Below are 20,890 nucleotides of genomic sequence, written 5' to 3'. Positions count from 1 at the left end.
ACGGGAGGACAGGGGTGTCCTTAGGGCTCACGGGGGCGGCCGGGGGAAGTGCCGCAAGTAGCCCCGCCCGCCCCGCGTAAAGCATGCCGGGAGCCCACGGAGGCGGCCCCGGCCGTGCTGCCGGGGGCCCGGTTGTCTCGGGGCCCGGCCGCCCCGCGCCGCTCGCCCCGGGCGCTCCGCCCCACAGAGCCCCGGTCCCCGCCTTGACGCAAGAGGGCCGGGCCCGCTCGCCCCGCCCCATTAAGCCCCGCCCGCCCAAGGGCCCCGCCCCCTCCGCGCATGCCGGCGGGACTCGTCGCGCTGAGACGGGAAGCCCCGCCTACTGCGCGTGTCCCTCCACCTGAGCCCCGCCCCCGCGGTACGCGCCGCGAGGGCCGGCCGCGCTCACCCTAAGCTCCGCCCACCGGGAAACTTCCGCCCTGCCGTTAAGCCCCGCCCCGGCCTCCGCCCCGCCCCGTCCCGCAGAGCACGCTGGGAGCGGCGGGCGCGCGGCGATGGCGGGCGGGGGGCGGGATGGGGCCGCGAGGGCCGCGCTGGCCGTGGCTGCGGCCGCCGCGCTGGCGCTCGCCTTGGCCTGGCTGCTGCTGCGGAGCGCGCTGCTGGGCGTGGCGGCGCTGGGCGCGGCGGGCACCTGGTGCGCCATGCGGCCCGGCCCGCCCGCGCCGCGCCCGCCCGGCAAAGCCGCCACCAACGGGGGCCCGGCCGCGAGCGCCGCGCCGCGTCGCCCCCAGCCCGGGTAAACGAGGGGAAGATGGGGGTAGAGCGGACGGGGAAGCTCCCCCCCAGACCGCGTCGGAGGTGCTGACCGCGCTCTGTCCCCACAGGCTCCCGCGCTGCCGGCCGCAGGCCCCGCGCCGCCGGTACCCGCTGCCTGATGCCCGGCCGGCCGTGCCGCTGTGCTTGCCCGCCGCCCGCTGGGAGGGCGGCTCCCCCCGCGGCGCGCCTTGGGCCCGCCGTGCCGGGCCGCTCCGCAGCCCCGTCACTGTGAGAATCGCCCCGCCGGCCGTCGGCATCGCCCGCTCCCCGGCGTGAGTACCGGGGAGACCGGTTATCAGCCACGGTGGGGACCGGGACACACCGTGGGGAGCGCTCAGCCGACTGTGCTGTGCCCGGGAGCAGCATCCCATCCTGAGCGCTACCATGTGGTTGGGGGAGATGGTGCTATCTAAACCTCCGGGAAGGGCTGCAGGGGGGAGCTGTGTCCTCCCTTCTGTGGGGGGATCACACCGAGGACCCCAGCCTGCCTCACACCTCACTCTGCTCTGTTCCACAGTCTAGAACAGCTGGTCTCGCCTCTGGCCTTCCCAGCCACAAGCAGCCCTGACCCATGTGCAAAGGAGACTGTGCTGAATGCCATCAGGGAGAGCAGGAAAAGGGCTGTGGAGGAGGAGGATGAGGAGGACCAGACTTTTGGGAATGATCAGGAGAACAAAAGAAGGTAAAAAGGGAGCAGTTCAAGTTTCAGCCAGTGTGTTGGGAAGGTCACAAATGGGATTCTTGCTCTAGAGGTGACAAATGGGATGTGTCTTAGAGCATGCCAAGCCCCATGAGACCTGGAGTCAGGGCTGGAAAGGTACTGTGAGAAGTGAACTGCAGAGAGGAAGCACACCTGATCCATCACCCAGCCCTTGATGCTTCGTCTAAAAGCCCTCCTTTGCAGTTGAAGGAATGTGGTTTAGGTGTGGGTCCAGTGTGTTCCCCTGCCTGGCTGGGATATGTTTTGGGAAGCCTGGGTGGGAAGTGGCTTGTCTCCTCACAGGGGTTTGAAGACTGAGAAAGCATGGTGGGAAATGTTGGTGTCTGCTGTGGGCTCTATTCCTTCCGTCAGCCCCAGGCTCCCAGGAGAGATGGGATTGCCAAGTGGAAGCATTGCACTTGGAGAGCTCCAAGCACTTCCCTTGTGACCTGATCTAGCAGAGGGAGGGGAAACAAGAGAGTAAATGAGACTGTCTACTGCTTTTGTTACTCAAGGTCAGCAACTTCCATCCCTGAGTTCGAAGGTGGGAGGGTGCTTTGTTTTTGCCAGTGTCCATAGGAAGGACAAGGAGTAAATCCTGAGAGCCGCTGTCTGCCAGAGCCTTTCCAACCACCCAGCTACAGCACTGCCTTGCTATCCCACCCTCCTGCTTTTCCTAGAATCACAGGATGATTTGGGTTGGAAGGGACCTTAAAGCTCATCCATTGCCACCCTCTGTAATGGGCAGGGACACCCTCCACTAGACCAGGTTGCTCCAAGCCCTGTCCAGCCTAGCTTGGACACTTCCAGGGATGAGGCAGCCACACTTTCTCTGGACAGCTTATGCCACAACCTCACCACTCTCAGAGGAAAGAATTTATTCTGTATATCCAACCTAAATTTCCCTGCTTTCAATTTGAAGCCTTTCCCCCTTGTCCTATAACTGCACTTCTTGATGCAGTCCTTCTCCAGTTTCCTTGCAGGCCCCTTCAGATCCTGAAAGGCTGCTGGGATGTCCACACCACCTTCTCTGCTTCAGGCTGAGCAGCCCCTGATGTCTCAGCCTGCTTCCATAGGGAAGGCGCTCTTACTGAATTTGTAGCTCTTCTCTGGATTTGCTCCAACAGTTGCCTTGTCCTTCCTAGTTGTATCCATGGAGGCTCTTCCATCTGGGCTGGGATAGGGAGCTGAGACACTGCTTGGGCACTGCCTGGGACATTGTCCTGCACTGGGGCTGCTGCTGGAGGTGGCCTAGGAGCAGAGCAGGATAAAGCAGGGCACACCGTCCTCCTTCAGCACTGAATTCCCATCTCTGAATGCTTGGCTCATTGGATCTGAGCCCCACAAGAGCCAATCAGGACAACAACAGAATGGGTGCACAGACAAGATCAGCTCAGAGTATTTTTCTTTAAACTGTTTTTGTAATATGCCAATACACAGCTCTGCCACAAAAGCCAATTTTGAAGGCATTAATGTCTGGCAAGACGAGGAATGTTTGTAGATAGAAGATTTCCTTGGTGGACAGAAAGGAGCTGTGTCAGCTGGAGAGTGTGGGACCACCTGTGCCTTGGGGTCAGCTTGCCCTGGGCTTGAGGGGAACACCTGGCCAAATGACCAAGTGACAGGGCTATTCTACACCTCCAGTTCCACTTTACAGCAGGGTGTCTTTTGTGATGTTGGCATTTCAGATCCTCGTGAAATCATAGTGGGAAGGGGAATTCAGTTTTTGACTTGAACTGTCCCAGGCACTGGTTAAGAAGAGGTCAGAGGTGGGAGTTTCAGAGCTCAGGTCAGAAACACTGAGCCACTAATTTTTTTAAGTATTTTGGCTTACAGTAATGGATTTACATTTGGCTTACAGTAATGGATTTAAGCAATTTTTTTTTTTTTTTACACGAAACTCCTGTGCCAAGCAGGCAGCTGGAGGAGCTCCTGGTGTTTGGGGTGAGAGTCAGTGAGGACAGGCCCACAGGGAGAGAAAATCTGCAGTAGGGTGTAGGTGGGAGAAAGATCTGTCCTGAGTACTGGGTGCCCGGAAGAAAGCAAGGTTTGATCACTCTCTGGGTACTCAGCCTGCCTTTCCCCAGGCTGGGAGAGGCTTCCACACTGTCATAGGCTTTCACACTCTCTTCCCACAGGCGCCACGACAGCAGTGGAAGTGGGCAATCAGCATTTGAGCCACTGATAGCCAATGGTGCCCCTGCTTCTCTCATACCCAAGTAAGTGCCCAACAGCCAAAAGCAACTCCTGGAATGGGAGGGAGCAAATGTCTGGGATCTGGAAAAGGGAACTTGGGTTTTGCTTGCAGAGCCTGGCTTCAGGGCAGAGCAAGAAAGACTGTGGTTGTGCCCTCAGTCTGTCACCCTGTGACAGCAAGGCTGTGCTGCTGCTGAGGGTTGTTTCTAAGCAGGATTTCCTTCCTCCACCTGCCATGCACGAGAAGGACTGGTGGGCAGGAGAGGTGAGGAGCTCATCAAACCTTCATTCCCCTCCAGGCCAGGCTCTCTGAAGCGGGGCCTCATCTCACACTGCCCAGATGACTGCTCCAACAAGAGGTCTCGCACCTCCTCCATGAGCTCCCTCAACAATACCTATGCTGGTGGGATCCCCAGCTCCATCCGCAATGCCATTGCCAGCTCCTACAGCTCTAGCCGGGGCCTCACACAGGTAGGGACACTGTATCTTGACATTCTTTTGGGATCACCCATGTGATCCCAGCTCTGGGCTCATGAGGAGACACTGGTGTGGCAGTGTGTCTGAACCCAGTGTGGCTCAACCTGGCAGTCTCACCACCCTGGGGAACAGGTGAGCTGTAGGCCACGGGCCAAGCAGAAATTACTTGGTTTTTGGAGGAGTCCCAGGTTGAGCTGTACTGCTGCTTTTACACCAAACCAAGAACGAGACTGTTTTCCCCTCTCTTGCTTCTTGGCCAGCCTGCTAGACTGGATAGATCCAGGTGAAGAAAAAAAAAAAAAAAAACAGCAGGTTTTTCTGTGCTGACATCTTTTCAGTGGGAGTCAGCAGTGTGGGAGCCATGTGTTCCCACTCTGACCCAGGTCCCACCTGCTGACTGTGATGGAGCTTTGTTTGTGTGAGGAAAGGTTTGCTCCAGGCAGTGGGAGGGAGGGGTTTGCTGGGGTTGCAGAGGGTCTCACCCTTGCATTGGAATCCATCTGCTTTGAGCTCCTGGTAAGGAAGTGCTGGCTCCTGCCAAAACAGCCCCACCCACAAGGGTGTCCAAAGCAGTAGGGTGGTCTCTACCTGTGTCACACAAAGGCAAGGGCCCAGCAGTGTACTCCTTTCCCTGGGCTCAGCCAAGGCAGTAAAAGCCCTGGAGGCTGCTTGTTCCTTATGTGGATTCAGCTTAGGGTGGCCAGATTTTGTGCTCCCTAAAATATGGAGGGGAGTTTTAAGTGGTGGTGAAGCAGGAGAAGCTCTGAGCTCATTTGGCTCAACAGCCATGGCCCTGGGCAATGGGGCTTATTGAGGGTGAGCAGGGGGCCTGTCCTCTCTGCCAGACCCATGCCACGTTACTGCTGGTATCTCTCTGCATTCCAGCTTTGGAAGAGAAGAGGTGTGAGCGTGTCCCCTCTGTCCAGCCCAGCGTCCTCCCGCCCCCAGACACCAGAGTGGCCTCTCAAGAAAGCCAGGTAATCAGCTGATGGCCAGACAGCAAGAAAACAGTCTTTCCCAGCCATCTTAGCATACAGGTCGCACTTTCCACTGGAGCTGGGACAGTCCGGGCCCCTCTCCTACACATAGTGATGTACAGACCCACTTGTGTCAATTGGCCTCCCTGTCACCTTGTCATGCTGTGGCGTGTCTCAGCTGTGTCACCTCTGACCCACTCCCAAGCCAGGTCAGAGATTTAAGGGCACAGGTTGCCACAGTAGCGATGGTGCTGGGTGACATTGGCATGGCCTGCATTGCTGGATCATTAGGAAGAGACAGGCCCTGATTTTTGCCATGTCAAAGTCAAATCCCAGGATCTGTATTTTAGTGCCTGCCTTGAAGCGCAGCCTGTGTTCTCCTCTTTCCCAAGTCAGAGGAGCCTGAGCTTATGTCAGAACTAAAACTGACACAACCACCTGGATGGGTCTAACCGGTGAGGGGCAGTGACTGCCATCTGAGACCCCCAGCTACCCTCCTGAGGCTGATTCATCTTGTGGAGGGTGCACAGGCTCAGCCAAGCTGAGTCTGGAGCAGGAAGCAATTCCTCTGCCTGGAGCTGGGCAAAGCTTTTGTCTTGAGATCTGTTTGCAGGAGGCAAATAAACACCAGGGATACCCGTGCAAGTGTTCAGCCCATTCAGTCTCATCCTGCTCCCTGTGGACAGGGCTGGGTCCAGGGTTGACCATAACTGTCCCTCCTGCTTACACAGGGAAGAGGAGTCACATCGTTCCAACGCTTCCACCCCAGTGAAATCAGACAAGGAGCTGCAGACAGAGAAAGGTAAGTGTAGGTGTGCCCTAACGCTGCACCCAGGTCACCAGTGCAAGCAAGAGAGTGGGACAGGAGGCAGCTGAGGTCTGCAGTGGGATTGGCTTGAGGGGTCACCTGGAAACGTGGCATGTACTGGTCCCAAGGCAGTGGTGCTTCTGCTGGCCTCAGTGACTGCCCTAGTGGGATTTCCAAGTGATAAGGGGGTGCTGACAGTGTTGGGGTGCTAGCAGATGCCTGGGAGTTGGCTTGCAAGGGGGAGCTCTAGCTCCCAACCCAGCATGGGTCAGGTGTCAGCCTTGATCCACAACCTGCAGTGGCATGAGTAGCACTCTGACCAAATTCCAGTCTGAGCTTATTCTAATGCTTCCTCAGCTAAAACAGAGAGGAAATCCTCTGTGCCCATGGCAGATGGGCCCCATGATATAGTGCCAGCTGTGGCATGTGGTTTGGGTAAGGCAGTGTGTTGGCACAATCCATGGAGCTAGGAAGGGGCCACTGCCCCACCAGCCTCATGTCGTGGGCCTACTGGATGTGAAGTTGCTCTTCAGGATATCACAACCTTGTCCTTAGTTTCAAACCATGCCCCGGCCCTGCTCTCTGAGCAGGGCCACCCAGAGTGGGGTCAGAAGGGACAGACCCATCACTACAACCAAACGCTTCTCTGCCCAGAGCTCAGCCTGACTTGTCTCCTTCTATAGTTGTGGAGTCACCAGTGTGGAAGAAGCAGAATTCCCTGAGCCCACCATCTGCGTCGGGGAGTAGTGGGAAGCGCAAGCGGAAGATCCCGTTGCTGTCATCTTTCCGTGGGGACCAGCTGGTGCTGGTACGTCGCTGTCTCGCAGCCCCTTTGGTCCTACTCTGGGACCAAACAGAATGGGCAATAGAATGTGCTCACTGCAATTTCTGCAGGGCTGGGGGCACACTGACCTGCCTGCCCTCAGGAAGGAGGCCCCGTCCTTGATCGAGTGGGAAGTGACGCTCTCCCCAGCCCCAGTGTCTGGTGGGCTGTACGTGGTTGTGCTGCCTGCTGCCGGACCAGGTAATGGCCTGGAGAAGGCCTGCCGTGCCCTGAGTGCCACACTGGGAGCCCACCAGAGTTGGGGACCGGAGTAGCTGCGGCAGGACCACCTGCTTTACAGGGCTCACCACAGACAGTCGCCAGTACACCTTCAGAGAGGCTCTGCCCGCTTCCCTGGGAAGGAGCTAAGCTGCTGCTGCTCTCTCTTGGCAGCCCCCGCCACCTCAACTGGGCTACACCATCACCTCAGAGGACCTGGACGCAGAGAAGAAGGCAGTGCTGCAGTGGTTCAACAGTGTCTTGGAGGATAAGGCTGGTAAGGATGGGCTGGAAATGTAGAGGGGTAGGAACAAGCTTGGGTCTGGGGGTGCGCTTGATGCCTTCCAGCTGAAGAGATCTCATGCTTTGTACTGGGTGAAGTTGCCCAGGGCTGTAGGGTGTAGGTGCAGTTCCCCTGCCTGATGGGAAGCTCTGCTAAGGGTTTGTTCCTCACAGCCAGTTGTGGGTCCTGATATCTTGCTGTTTCCCTGTAGATACAGTCCCCAGCACCACTGCAGGGATGATGCCTGTGTCCAAGCCGCCAGTGTTTGTTGTGACTTCCCCTGGGCCTATGCCTGCCTCCACAGCTCCTGCCCCGGCCAGCTCCTCACTTCTGGACAGTTTAAAGACGATGCAGAGCAGCCAGGCTGTATCCAAAACACCAGGTGAGGAGGAGGAGGAGGAGAGCTGGCACAGTGAAATGCCAGCAGAGTCAGGCAGGTGCAGCAGGAACTTGTTGTTGCCTCTGCATGAGGCAGCTCACTAAACCCTCTGTTCAAATGCTGTGCTGGCAGCAGAGCTAGCATGCAGGGCTTGAGGGGACACCTTTGGGGATACTGAGCCCCTGGTCCTGCTCGAGGCTATGGTAACCATGGAGGGCTGGGTGTGCTGGGAGCTCCGGGAACCTTTGCAGCTGTGGGTGGGTACCTGGCAGAAGGGTGGGCTTCTGAAGGTGTTCCCTTGTCCGTAAATAAGCTCTTTCTGCTTTCCAGACTCCAGTGAAACTGCGGCAGCATCCCAGCCACCTCCGTCAGCTGCACAGCCACCACCTGCTCCTGTTGTGTCATTGGACTCAAGCTCTCCACCTGCCATCTCTGCTGACACCAAGCCTGTGCCTCTGTTGAGCACACCTGCCCCCAGTGCTCCCCCTGCGCTGGTAGTGCAACCCCCCAGCAGCCTAGCCCTTCCTGTGTTCACTGAGCTGGGCCAGACTCCCAGCAAGCCTCCCTCCTTCCCAAAGCCAAGCATCCTGTTCGGGATGCTGAACGCCCCGCCAGCCAGCCAGCCAGCAGTGACTGCGGCCACTGCTGTGCCCACCACAGCCACTGCTGTGCCCACCACAGCCACTGCTATGCCTACCACGGCCACTGCTACACCCATTGCATCCACTGCTGTGCCCATCCTGCCCACTGCCATGCCCACCACAGCCCCCATCTTCAAGCCCATCTTTGGTGCTGTGCCAAAGAGTGAGAATGCAGCAGTTTGCACGGCTGTCACTTCCACCACAGCCACCATGCCTGTAAGCTCAGGCCCTGCCTCAGCGTCCTCCACATCCTCCATATTCAAGCCTATCTTTGGCAGCATCACTGCAGCTTCATCTCCAGTGAAAGTCTCTCCTTTCGCCTTCAAACCCGCGGCACAGCCGGTCTCGGAGCCGACAGCTGCCTCCACAGCTGCTCTGGCAGGAGCCACGGGTCTTCCCAATGTCATCTTCACCACTGCAGCTACAGCTGCTACCACCCAGAGTTCCTCCACGGATGCCACCGTTAAACCTGTCTTCAGCTTTGGACCGAACCCGCCTACTTCTGCTCGCCCTGCCACCAGCGTGACTGTCACTGCTGCCACCTCCACCAGCACAACACAGCCCTTCCTGTTTGGGGGCCTCTCCAGCTCTGCTCCCAGCCCAGAAACCAGTTTTGCCACCTCAGGGCCTGTGTTCCAGTTTGGGAAGCTGCCTCCAGCCACAGTCACTGCCACCACCAGTGTCCCAGGAGGCCCTGCCTTTGGCCAGGTACCTTCAAACTCAAGCACCGTGGGCTTTAGCATATTTGGGAGCACTACACTGACCACCTCTGCCCCAGCCACCACAGCTCAAGCGCCACTGACATTCGGCTCCTCCGTTTCAGCTTTTGGCAGCTTTTCAGCCAGCGCAAAGCCACCACCACCATACCCCGGCACTGGCAGCCAGCTCACCTTCAGCACTGGGGCTGCTGAGAGCCAGGTGCCCACCAGCAAGCCTGCTTCTGGCCCCATCAGCTTCACCCCCCAGTTCAGTTTCGGAGCCCCCCCAGCACAGTTGGTAGCTCAGCCAGCATTTGGCAGTGGTGCCCAGCCAGCCTTTGGCACAACCAGTGCCCAGGGCTCCTTTGGCACCAGCAGCACCCAGGCAGCATTTGGGACCACCACCTCAGTGTTCTCTTTTGGAACAGCCACCTCCACCACATCCAGCTTTGGTGGCACCACCCAGACCACAAGCAGCAGCACTGGTGTCACTGTCTTTGGTACCACCCCATCTCCATTCACTTTTGGGGCCAGCACCCAGCCGGGGCCCTCCACCAGCGCCTTTGGGATGGGTACACCGGGCCTCAGCAGTGGCTCCCCCGCTGTGGCCTTCAGCTTTGGGGCTGGGCAGAGTGGGGCAGCCCCGGCAGCAACACCCTTTGGCTCATCTCTGCCGCAGAGTGCACTGGGAGCGCAGGGCCAGAGCACGCCCTTTGCCTTCACCATGACCAGCACTCCCAACAGCAAGCCTGCATTTGGAGGTGAGTCATTATGGAATCATGGAATGGGTCATGTTGGAAGGGACCTTAAAGATAACGTTGATCCACCCCTCTGCCATGGGCAGAGACACCTTCCACTAGACCAGGTTGCTCAGGGTCCTGTCCAGCATGGCCTTGAACATTTCCAGGATGGGATGGGAGCAGACAGGCCATCTTGAGGTTCTAGAATTGGGCGCAGTAGTATTACTGATGGATCTTGTCAAGGCTTCCAGGATCCACAGCCGTGGTGAGGCCAGTGCTTCTGCTATGCAGAGCCTTGCCATACAAAGGGAAGGCACTCCCATCACTCCCTGTAAGGATCCTGCTCCTCTGGGGAGGGGGAATCCTTAAATTCTGCTCATTGGCCCCTCTGAAGGCACCAGCTCCCCAACTCTGCCCATCCAAGTGTCCTACAGGAGCTGAGGTTATCTGAGTCTTTTAAGACCCACCTGGAACGCCTTAGCAAGCTGGAATGCTGCAAACCAGCAACTGCCATCACTTTGTGCTTGCTCTCAGGGTTTCCCTAACACTTCATATCCTTGCTGGATATTCCCAGCTCCCATGGAACTGAAACCCACACAGTGAGCACCTCCTTGATCTAGAAAGGCCAAGGTCTTTGTTCCTCCCTAGCAAATCTTTCTGTGCGGCCCTGCTGTTCAGAGAGCCATGGGATTATCTGGAGAGTGTAACTTTTGCATTAAAAGGGCTTTTCAGGAGCAGAGGCTGTTTCTGGGGGATGGACTGTGGTGCTTCAGCCCCCAGAGAGCATCCTGTGCCTCCTCTGAGTGCCACCGGCTCCCAAAGGCTTTTTCTCCTTTGCCAACCCTGGCTCACAGTGACGTCTTGCTTTCCAGGATCTCCAGCGCCCACCTTTGGGCAGGGCACACCTGTCCCTGGAGCTGCGGGCAGTGGAAGCAGCACCCTTTCTTTCAGGACACCCAGCACTCCTGCCTCAAGCTTTGGAGGAGTCGGCACTTCCTTTGGTAAGGAGGGAGTTGGTGCTCCAGCCTTGGAGAGCTCGTGGGTCATGGTGTGCCTTTAGGCTGGGGACAGTGGTAGGGCCAGATGTTTTCTGGGAGACGGTTCAGGGAGTTCATGCTGGACTCTCAGGGATGCCAAGCCTTCGTTCCTCCCAAAATCGCACTGATCCCAAAGCTAGCAGTCTGAGCAACCTTTCTGCTTCCAGGTTCATCCACTCCCACCTTCTCCATTGGGGCAGGATCCAAGACGGGCACTCGCCAACGGCTGCAGGCACGGAGGCAGCACACCCGCAAAAAGTAACCCTAGTGCTGCTGGGCTCCACTGGCTCACGTGTGGGGAGCTGTGGACTGGAGCTGTCCCTATGCTGGGACCAGGCCCAGTCCCTGACACCCACTGGAGACCATGCTGGATAAACCAAACTCTTGTTACTTGAACAGTTCCAGAGCAAAGGCTGGACACATCTCTGTACATATCCACAACGTTCTTTCCCTCATTTTATTTTGCCTTGTTTAATAATGTGTACATTTCTCCCCATTTGCTTCTTCTAGCTGTTTCCGTGCTCCTTCCCAGCCCTCAGCCAGCCCCAAGGCCATGTCCCACTCAGAGCTTGGCCGGCAACATGCTGTGGTTCCGAGCTGCTGTCAGACACTGTCTTCACCAGGTCCCAAAATCTTTCCCATAGTTCATCCCATGGCCTGGTGAACATGGTCCCATGCCTGCAGCCAGGGTTGGTTCCAACCTGGCTCTGTTTTGGTGCCACAGGTGACTGGCATGGGTGTGGCTGGGTGACACCCCTGGGACCTAATGTCCTGCTACCTCCAGCTGAGGACATGCCATAGCCCGGGACCTGGGCTGGAGGCACGGGGTGAGGATGGGGGTCCCCCCACCCCTCTCCCATCTCTGCTGCTCCATGGGGCTGTGGGCTGCCCCCACCCTGCTCTCCGGTTCTGCTTTATCCATGCTCCTGTTCCTGCACTCACTGAATCGAATTTGGAGGAAGAGCTAAACCGTGTGTGTGGCGGCATGTTGGTTATGCCGGATTTGCTGTTTGGAGTTTCTTTTTCAGGGGCACCAGTCCTTGGGGGGAGACGTGCCCCAGCTAATTGGGTGTTGACAGTAGCATCACTGCGTGGCTGCTCGTGCTGGGGAGTTGTCCCGTTGTCCCTTCCATGTCGTGACTAAAAGGCAGCTAGGACAGGGGATTCCAACCATGGCAGTCTCTCCACTCCCTTCCCTTCTCTCCTAGTACCTCTTCAGCACTTCGGGCGGCTCTGGAATTGCTCACAGAAGGAGTCCAGAGCAGATGCATTCTCCCCTCCATCCCAAATCCAAGTTGTTTCTCATTTTTCAGCTCATGTCTATCCCAGTGGGTTTTACTAGCTCCTAGGAACTGTGGTGCTGCCTCCCCTGTCCCCATCCAGCCAGGGGTGGGATTTCTCCCTTCCCTGCATTGGAACTTCTGTGGGAAGAGACTGCCAGAGCTGGGGGTCACCAAAGAGCCATCCCTTGCCCTGGTGAGGGATGGGCACTCCATTCCCAGAAATGCTTTGCTGCCGGGTTTTTACTCTCCGAGCCGTGTGAGTGTGTGTGTTTGCTGAGGTCTAAATTTAAAAAAAAAAAAAAAAAAAAAACAAGAAAAAAAACCCAAAAAAAAATCACAAATATTTAAACATTTTTTAACAAAATAAAAATTTATTTTTATATTTAAGCTAAATTGCCTTCAAATTCCTTCAAGCTTGGTTCAGTGAAGTTGCCTACCCCGCAGCCGTTAGTGTTTAGCTATTCCCACCCTGGCTGTGCCTGCGGGAATGCACTGTGCTGGGAAAGGCAGCTGCATCCTGCAGGCTCTAGCATGCTCCCCCCTGCTGTTCATCATCTCCTTCCTTTTGAATGTGATGTATGTGGATGTGACTAAACCTTTTTTTTGTTTGTTTTTTAAAGTTTTTTAATTATTTCTCTGAGGGTGAGGAGGAGGAGCTCTCATGTTATGGTGCTGAGTGTCAGGGTCAAGGCATCTCTTCCAGCAGAAAGGGCAGGTGATGGGCTCTGTGTGGCACAGAGGGGACACAGCCCTGTAGTAAGGGGACATAGAGGACCTGCAGGTGCTGGTGGGAACGTTCTGGCCATCACCCACCAGCATGGCTGAGGGTGCAGTGGGCCAAGAGCAGCCAGGCTGGGAAAATGTGTTCTTGGGGTTGGAGGAAGCAGAGGGCAAGGGGCTAGTTAGTGCCTGCCAAAAGTGACCCTGGGTGTCCTTCCCTCTGCCCCATTTAGGATTCTTGGCCAGGAGAGTACCTGCTCCCCATCCTTGAGGTGCCAGGGTTTGGCCAGGTCAGCTCTGAGAAGATGGGGGATGAGCTGGGACAAGGTTGAGGGCACCCTGGCTCTGGGTGCTGCCCCCAAGTAGCTTCCCCACGTAGTCCCACACACCCGTGAGGAGCTAGGCTGTCCCTTCCCTGCCACACAGGCCCTGCTGGGAGAACCCCTTGTGCCTGGGGGGAAGGCTGGGTTTTAACTGACTGAAGACTTGGATCATTCCTGGTGTGGCTGATGAGGATTTTAGTGTGAATGTGCGATTTTTGTTTCCTTGCTTCTTATGTCTCGGGTTTAAAATAAAATTACTGTGTTCACTTGGCTGTGCCCATTTGTGTTTCCTGGGGCTGGAATTCCCAGAGCAGGGTCGTGCTAGTGGAGTTCAGGTGCAGCACCCTCTGGCTCATGTGTCCTTGCTCACCCAGTTCAAAGAGAGGGATAGGATTACTATTATTTCACCTCTTTGCCCCCACTTTGCCTCTACTATGAGCAGTGGCAGTTTCAGGGCAGGACTTCACAAACACACTGGAAAAAACAGTGAAGAGAGAGAAACTTTTAATCTGCTTCATCCCTACAGTGAATTTTTTTTGAGAGGGAACATGATAAACCACCTTTAATCCAGCTGGAGGACCCCAGCCCTGCAGGGTGCAGAGTGAGGATTGCCTTGGGGGCAAACTTGGGGTGGGGGTTGGCTGCAAGGGGCAGCCCTGGGTCAGGAGTCACCCCTTCCTGGTACCAGGGTGGTCCCAGTGTTGGCACTCAGTCTCTGGTGTTACAGAATTCTCACTATGACTGCAGTTAGCACATGTGTTCAGGCCAGTATGTGTCCCCAGCTGTGCAGGGGTTTGTCCAGAAAATGTTGTTTCAGTCTTTCACCCGCTGCTTTTTCTTTTTCCTCTTCTTGGGAGCTGCCCCTGGCTCTGTTCCCTCTCCTGGCTGTGGGTTCTCTTTGGCTGCTGCAGGCAGCGGGCTGTGGACAAGAGCAAACAGCCTGAGCCACACCTCCTCACACCCTCCCCGGGGTTCCCAGAGCACTAACCTTGGCCATGGTGCCCCCCCCAGAAGCAGCTGAAGTCCCCCACAGCCCCCTCTCACCTGGGAGCAGCAGCCCCTTCCCCGCACCGTTCGAGCACAGCCACGAAGAAGCCATGGGTGAGGGTCTCTGCAGGGGAAGCACGGAGGCACCTCTCTGCTCCAGAGAAGGCTGCGAATCCTCGGCAGGGCCAGGATGGGAAGGCAGTCACAAGCCTACAGCATGGAAAGGGGGTCAGCACCAAACCCTGCCCTACAGCCCCCCAGGTTCCCTGAGCCAGACTCACCTGAAGGTCGAGCCCCACTCCTGCAACACAGCCTGCACCACATCCTCGTTCTCTTCCCGGTGTAGGGAGCAGGTGGAATAGACCAGGCGCTGGAGAGCTGGGAAGCTCAGGGCGTGGCTGAGGACGCGGCGCTGGAAGGCTGCCAGTGCCTGCAAGCGTTCAGCACTCGGGGCCACCTCCTCCCCTGGCCCCCGGGTCACCATCCCTGTGGGAGAGGAGCTGTCACCCGGGGTTTGCACACCCACAGCCCAGTTCCAGGTGAGCAGCTGGAGCCCCACACATTACCTGAGCCGCTGCAGGATGGGTCGAGAAGGATGTGGGTCACCCTGCTGTATTTGGGGTCCCCGGGGTCCACAGTCAGGAAGTCCTGCTGGACCAGCTGGCAGCCGGTGACCCCTGCCCGTGTCAGCAGCGTGTTCATGGTGGCCACGCGCTTGGGGTCCACATCAAAGGCAAAGATCTGTCTGAAGGCAGAGCCAAGTGCCCAAGACAAGCCATGAAGAGACCACCTGACCCCCAGGAACACTCAAATAATGAGCAGGCAGACCTTGAGAGCTGACTCCCCTCTGGCAGGGTTATGGAACAGGCCCAGGGCCGGGGGCTGGGACTGAACCTCTATGTGACTTCATGTCCCCTCAGGTCCTTCCAGTGGCCCAGAAGTGACCGACTCGCCTAAGTTGGTGACAGGTTGCAGCTCCTCCTGCCACCTTCTTGTGGGCTCGGGGGGGACCAGGGCCACCTCCCTGCTTCCCTCGACCCCTGCACACAACCCTGCCCTCACCCCTTGTTCTTCAGGATGGCAGCCAGGTGGCTTGTCTTGTTTCCAGGGGCAGCACAGGCATCAATGACATGGGAGCCAGCAACAGGGCCAAGGAGGAAGGCAGGGAGGCAGCTGGCCTGCAAGAGGGCAAAGACCGTCAGAAGGGTGGGCAGAAACACCTGGCCTCTCCTCAGGCATGGCTGATGCTGTGGGGTCACAAGGACCACCATGACACAGGGCCAAGGCCACCACCACGCTCCACCAAAAGCCCTGCCCAACCCACAGCCCCCTGCTCCTCCCAACTCCCACAGGGATTTTATACCCCAGGATTTCATCCTGAACTTTCAAACAATGGAAGTCTGAAGCCAACGGAAGACTCCCAGGGGAGTCCCACAGTTTCTGCTTTGACTTAAGTGCTGCAGCAAGCTGAGCCATTGTGGAAGGATCTCAACTTTCATCCCTGTCAGTAGTTTTCCTGCCCCTGCAACTTTCTGCTCCCCAGCTCCCTCACCTTGTCCTGCAGAATTATGTGTCCTGAGGTATACAGCAGGTTGTCATGGAGGTCTGTCTGCGAAGGGAAAACCAGCAGCTCCGGAAGATGCAGATCCAACAAGAACTTTTTTCCAGAAAGGGCCTTCAGCTCCTCCACACTGTCCATGAGACACAGGGAGCATGAATACAAAGTCCTAATTCCTCACAGCAGAGCCCAGGGCTCACAGCAGAGCCCAGGGCTCACAGGAGAGCCCAGGCTGAGAAATTCCTTCATCCCACAGCTCCTCTCCAGCTCCAGGCAGCACCCAGACAGGCAGCAACTAAGAGTGGGGAGTGAGAGAGACCCCAACCCAACCACTCTGAGCACAAAGTTCAGCAACCCTTCAACCCACCAGACCTCATCCCACTTGCTGACATTCTGGGAAAGGTGGGATAGCAGAAAGAAATACTCACGTGGCTGCCTTGCCCAGATAGGCATATCCCTGGCATTTGAAGAAGTCGATCACATCGTCCACACAAGTCTTCAGGGTGTTGACCCGGACATAGCGTGGGACCTGGGAGGCTGCAGGGGCCGGACAGGTCAGACACAGATCCCCCTGCTCCCAAAACAGGGTGCCCACCCAGCCCGAGCCCACTCACCTGCGGCGCTTACCGCCTTCTCCGAGGCCAGCAGGTCCTCGTTGCGGCTCACCTTGTGCCGCACTTTCATGCGGGCCAGCTCGGCCTCCAGCCGTGGCCGGTGCCGCCGGGCCAGGGCCTTCCACCGGCCCCCGCACTTCAGCCCCTTGCCGAAGAGCAGGTCATACACCAAGACCTGCGGGGAGGGGACGAGGTGAGCCCGGCCCCGCCGCCCCAGGCCCCCGCGGCTTCGGGACACCGCGGCCCAGGGATTCCGCAGATGCCCGTACCTTCGCCAGCTGCGGTGCCAGCTTCTTCTCGGCCTGCAGCAGCGCGGCTCCATCCAGCAGCTTCTCCAGCACCGAGGCGTAGCGGAGGGTCTCGGACACCAGCGCGTACAGCTGCCGGACGTGCTGCGGAGCAGTCAGCGGTGAGCGCTACCGGGCCCGCGCCGGGCTCCGCGGCTCCCCCCGGCCTCCCGGGTGCGATTTCCCCCCGGCCGCCCCGAGGCCCCGTTCCCTCCGGGCGCACCGGGAAGCCGCTGTTGTACACGAGGCTCTTGAGGCCGCCCTCGCCGCGCTCCAGCCCCAGCAGCACCGCGGCCGCCGCGCTGTACAGCGCCATGTGCGCCCCGCGCCGCTTCCGCCGGGGCCTCCGGGGCCGCAGGGGGCGAGCGCGGCCCCGCTCCGGGCGCGGTGCCCGGGGCCGAGCGGGAGGAGGGCGCGCAGCGGAGCGCAGCGCAGCGGAGCGGGCACCGTGCGGGCGCTGTTAGGCGGGCAGCGCCGGCAGAAGGGCCCGGGCGACTCCATCACCGCAGTGACCCTGGCCAACCCGGTCACCCCCATCACTCCGGTCACCCCGGTGATCCCAGCCACCTTGCCCACCCCGGCCACCCCATCATCACAATGACCTCGACCACTCTGGTCACCCCGGCCAGCCAGTGACCCCGGTCGCCCCCTTCATCCTGACAACCCCATCATCAGTGACTTTGGCCAGCCCAGTCATGCCAGTGACCCCTGTCGCCCCGTTCATCCTGGTGATCCCAGCCACCCTGACCATCCTGGTTACCTCAGCCATCCCAGCCACCTCTATCACCCCAGTGACCTTGGTCACCAGCCCCGGACATCCCATCCGGTCCTGGCATGTGGAAGCACATTGACATTACTACTGATTGTTAGACCCTGTGGTACCCTGTGGCTGATGGGTTGGTGAGGATTTGCTGCAGACTTTGGTGGTGTTCATGGTGCACTCAAACAGAGCAAAGGATGCCCAGCCTTGGAAAAAGGGGTCTGCTCCAGGAAAGAGATCTGCTCTGAGAAAGAGGGATCTGCTCTGGGAAGCTCAGAGCTGTATATGCAGGGTAAAGGATACCCCAAAACAGCTACCATAAGGCAGTATCCCAGCAACCTGGACATGGCTTTGAAACTGTCCCCAAACTATCTGGTGCGATGGATCAGTCACTCCAGCACGACCAGCTCCAGGGACACCTGGATCCAGGAACAGATGAGAGCTGCTTTGCAGGGTCTGAAGGGTTCGCAGTGGGTGCTGGGGATCAGTCATCTTCTACCTGAACAATCAAAGGATGTAAGAATCTCATTCTAGTGACAGGATCTGGGGAGATGGCTGGAGCTCTGTCACGGTTAGGGAAGGTTTAGTTTGGTATCAGGAAAAGGTTCTTCCTCCAGAGGGTGCTGGGGCACTGAATGGGCTCCCCAGGGAATGCTCACAGCCCAGAGGCTGCCAGAGCTCCAGCAGCATTTGTACAATGCTCTCAGGCACAGGGTGGGATTATTGGGGTGTCTGTGCAGGGCCAGGAGTTGGACTCAATGATCCCTGTAGGTCCCTTCCAACTCGGGATATTCCACAATTCTACAATACTTGAACCTGTGGAAAGACACATTCAGGAGCCCTGGTTTGGCGGGGATGCAGGAACAAACATTTACCTTGGTGGTGGTATTTTATTCCCTGACTTCTGATTGGCACAGGCTGGTTGTGCATTTTGGTGACAGGCCCAAGGAGTGGGTCCCTGGTGACCCTTTGCAGTTTGCAGGAGCCACTGCTGGGCTGTGTGCAGGGTGGCTGAGCCGCTCCGGTGCCTTGCTCCCCTCAGCCCATGGCCCTGGGCAGTGTCCCTCCCTAGCAGACTGGGCTCACAGTCCCCCCTGCCAGCTCACAGCCCTGGCCAGCTGGCATGACCAGGACTGACCTGCTGCCTTTGTGCTCCCCCTTCCCTCCTCAGCAGCCTCTCACCGTGGCTGCCTGCTCGGTTCCGTCTGTGCTGCTCTCTCAGAGAGGGTCCCTGTGTCAGCCAGCAACCAGCCCAGCCACCTCAAACTCTGTTGGGAAGGATGGGCCACAGAGACCCTGAACACTCACTGCTCACCCTCTTCAGGTATACAGACCTTTCCCGTGGGGACATCCTGGCAGGTAAGCTGTGTTTCAGCCTGGTAGGCTGGGGATGGGGATGCTGAGGTCAAGGCTCACATTTTATGCCCTTAGAGGAAAGGACTCTTGATGGAGTTTGTTGTGCAGCACCACGGTTTCCATGGGAGGACAACTCTGCCACAGCCTTAACTGAGATAAGCTGAGAGAGCTGGGGCTGGTCAGTCTGGAGAAGAGAAAGTTCCAGTATCTGAAGGGGGCTACGAGGAAGCTGGAGAAGGACTTTTCATCAGGAACTGGATAGATCAAGGGGAAATGCATTCAAACTAAAAAAGAGGAAATTTAAGTTAGATAAATGGATGAGATTTTTCCCTGTGAGGGTGAAAAGGCCTTGGCACAGGTTGTCCAGAGAAGCTGGGGCTGGCCCATCCCTGGAAGTGTCCAAGGCCAGGTTGGACAACTTGGAGCTTGAAGCAGCCTGGTCTGGTGAAAGATGTCCACGCCCATGACAGGGGGGTGGAATAAGATTATCTTTAAGGTCCCTTCCAAGCCAAAACATTCCATGATTCTATGCCTGTGGGGTGCATTGGGCGAGACTCTGAGGTGGGCTCTGCCCTTGTTCCGCACACCTCGATGACACGGGCCAGCACAATACTGGGTGGCAGGGGACTGCAGCCCGCTCCTGGCAGCACACAGGCCACAGGAGCGGCCCCTCCAGCACCCTGGGGAGGGACAGCACGCGGGGCTGAAAAGGACAAGTGCCCACACTGCAGCATCAGTGGCTCCTTGAACACCTCCAGGCAGATGGGACAGAGCAGCTGCTCCTCCAGCTTGTCGATGCTCGTCTTCTGAGCTGTCCTGCCACCTTCCCATGCAAATCTGGGCTGGGAAACACTGGTGGGAGATCAGTCCTGTTCCAAGAACAAGATCAGCAGCACAGAGAGTTGCAAACCCACCCTTAAAATTCCAAACAAAGTCTGAGATGATGATTTGAACCCATAATGGGTTTGTGGCTACACCCGGCCCACACCTGGCCATGTGTCCTGGGTCTGCCCAAAGTGTCAGCAGTCACCCCCAAGCTGTTCCCACCTTGGCCCAGGCAGGGATGTCAGACTGCACTGGAGTCCTACCTGTGTTCCAGGGCTCAGACACAGCCAGGAGGGATTTTACACTGAAAAATCCCAGTCTTGACCCTGCATGAATTCCCGAAGATCTCTTTGGGTTATCTCAGCACATGGACATCGTCAGAAAGACTGGCATCACTCAAGCAATACATCTAAGTAAGAAGCAGAAGGAAAACATGAAAAGCACATTTATCTTGGAGATGGGGGCCTGGATTTGGGAAGCTGAGGCACAACTCACCCCCTTGAAACTTGCTTCCATGTTCCATGTTCTGCTCCAAAAGATGTGGGCTGAAATCCCAGACGCTCCCATCAGCCTCAGGGAGCACAGGGCAGTGTGTTTCCAAGCTGTAAGGCTCAGGCAGCACTGCCTTCCCTGCTGTTTGCAGCTGGGACAGAACTGCCAAACTCCTGGGCAAGTCAAACACATGGCCTTGAAATTGAAGAAAATGAACTTGAAGTCAGGAGCTTGGTTACTTGCCCAGGGAAAGAGGGAGGCTGTGACCTGAGCTAGGCTGGCGTCACACATTGCTGTGGGGTGAGCCAAGGGAAGCTCAGGTGTCCAGCAGATATCCCCAGAGCACAAGCAGAGGGACCACCCTCGGGTGCTTACAGAGAAACACCTCCCAGAGACCCAAATGACACCCAGCCACTGAGGTGGCCTGCACGGGTTTCTGCAGCTCCGCTTCTCCCAGGGCATGGACCCAACCGATTTTCCTCGGCTTCTCCTGGCCAAGCTGATAGGACCTAGTCAGGCAAGGTAGCTCCTCCTCAGCATGGGGACCCCAGTGGCTCCCCTCCTGCAGCCTCAGCCCCTTTGGGATGTTCCTGCTCCCAGGGAAAGCCAGGCAGGCTCTTGTCCCCCTGTCCTGTCCCTGCACACCCCGGGAAGGCCTGTCTGAAGCCTTGCATGGGCACATATCGCACCTGACTGGACCGAACCAAGAGCAGAACCAGCCGTGTTTGCTCCTCACAGCAGCCAGGGCCTCCGAGTCCCCACAGGACTTCCCTTATCCCCCCTGCAACACAGAGAAAGTTCTCAACAAAGCACTTCGCTATCACCTAAGTTTAAGATGACTTGACTTTAGGATATTCTTATAAACTAGGTTAACTTTGCTATTAACTACTTTTTTTTTTTTTTTTTTTTTTTTTTTTTTTTTTGTTAAACCAGTGGGTTTTTTGTGGTGTG

General features: G+C 57.4%; 2 protein-coding genes across 2 annotated transcripts; one reads left to right on the top strand and one right to left on the bottom strand.

Annotated features, from left to right (window-relative positions):
* The first annotated feature begins 751 nt into the window (after nucleotides 1-751).
* POM121 (POM121 transmembrane nucleoporin) lies at nucleotides 752-13,326 on the top strand. The gene is given in 13 exon segments (XM_053961179.1): nucleotides 752-781; nucleotides 784-1,028; nucleotides 1,274-1,438; nucleotides 3,595-3,675; nucleotides 3,952-4,123; nucleotides 5,015-5,106; nucleotides 5,838-5,908; nucleotides 6,598-6,722; nucleotides 7,131-7,233; nucleotides 7,451-7,621; nucleotides 7,949-9,718; nucleotides 10,570-10,698; nucleotides 10,902-13,326. Coding segments are annotated over 13 exon segments (3,249 nt in total). The 3' UTR covers nucleotides 10,997-13,326.
* A 221-nt stretch (nucleotides 13,327-13,547) lies between these two features.
* Nucleotides 13,548-16,858, bottom strand: NSUN5 (NOP2/Sun RNA methyltransferase 5). The gene is made up of 10 exons (XM_053961255.1): nucleotides 16,730-16,858; nucleotides 16,489-16,611; nucleotides 16,220-16,394; nucleotides 16,034-16,142; nucleotides 15,600-15,738; nucleotides 15,110-15,225; nucleotides 14,614-14,792; nucleotides 14,329-14,533; nucleotides 14,105-14,257; nucleotides 13,548-13,979 (listed from the first exon to the last, which is right to left on the bottom strand). The coding sequence occupies exons 1-10, from the start codon at nucleotides 16,820-16,822 to the stop codon at nucleotides 13,874-13,876; spliced, it is 1,398 nt and encodes a 465-aa protein (XP_053817230.1). The 5' UTR covers nucleotides 16,823-16,858; the 3' UTR covers nucleotides 13,548-13,873.
* Nucleotides 16,859-20,890: the final 4,032 nt, after the last annotated feature.

Source organism: Vidua chalybeata, chromosome 20, assembly GCF_026979565.1.
Source record: "Vidua chalybeata isolate OUT-0048 chromosome 20, bVidCha1 merged haplotype, whole genome shotgun sequence".
Classification (NCBI taxonomy): domain Eukaryota; kingdom Metazoa; phylum Chordata; class Aves; order Passeriformes; family Viduidae; genus Vidua; species Vidua chalybeata.
Note: the sequence above shows the minus strand (reverse complement) of the source record. Positions and strands in the feature narration are given on the sequence as shown.

Bases quoted from the DNA above. Each gene is read 5' to 3' on its own strand.
- NSUN5 (XM_053961255.1), bottom strand. From the start codon at position 16,822: ATGGCGCTGTACAGCGCGGCGGCCGCGGTGCTGCTGGGGCTGGAGCGC. The intron at 15,226-15,599 runs GTGAGGGAGCTG...GCCCTCTTGCAG, and splicing joins ACATAATTCTGCAGGACAAG to GCCAGCTGCCTCCCTGCCTT. The intron at 14,534-14,613 runs GTAATGTGTGGG...CCTCTCCCACAG, and splicing joins CCCATCCTGCAGCGGCTCAG to GGATGGTGACCCGGGGGCCA.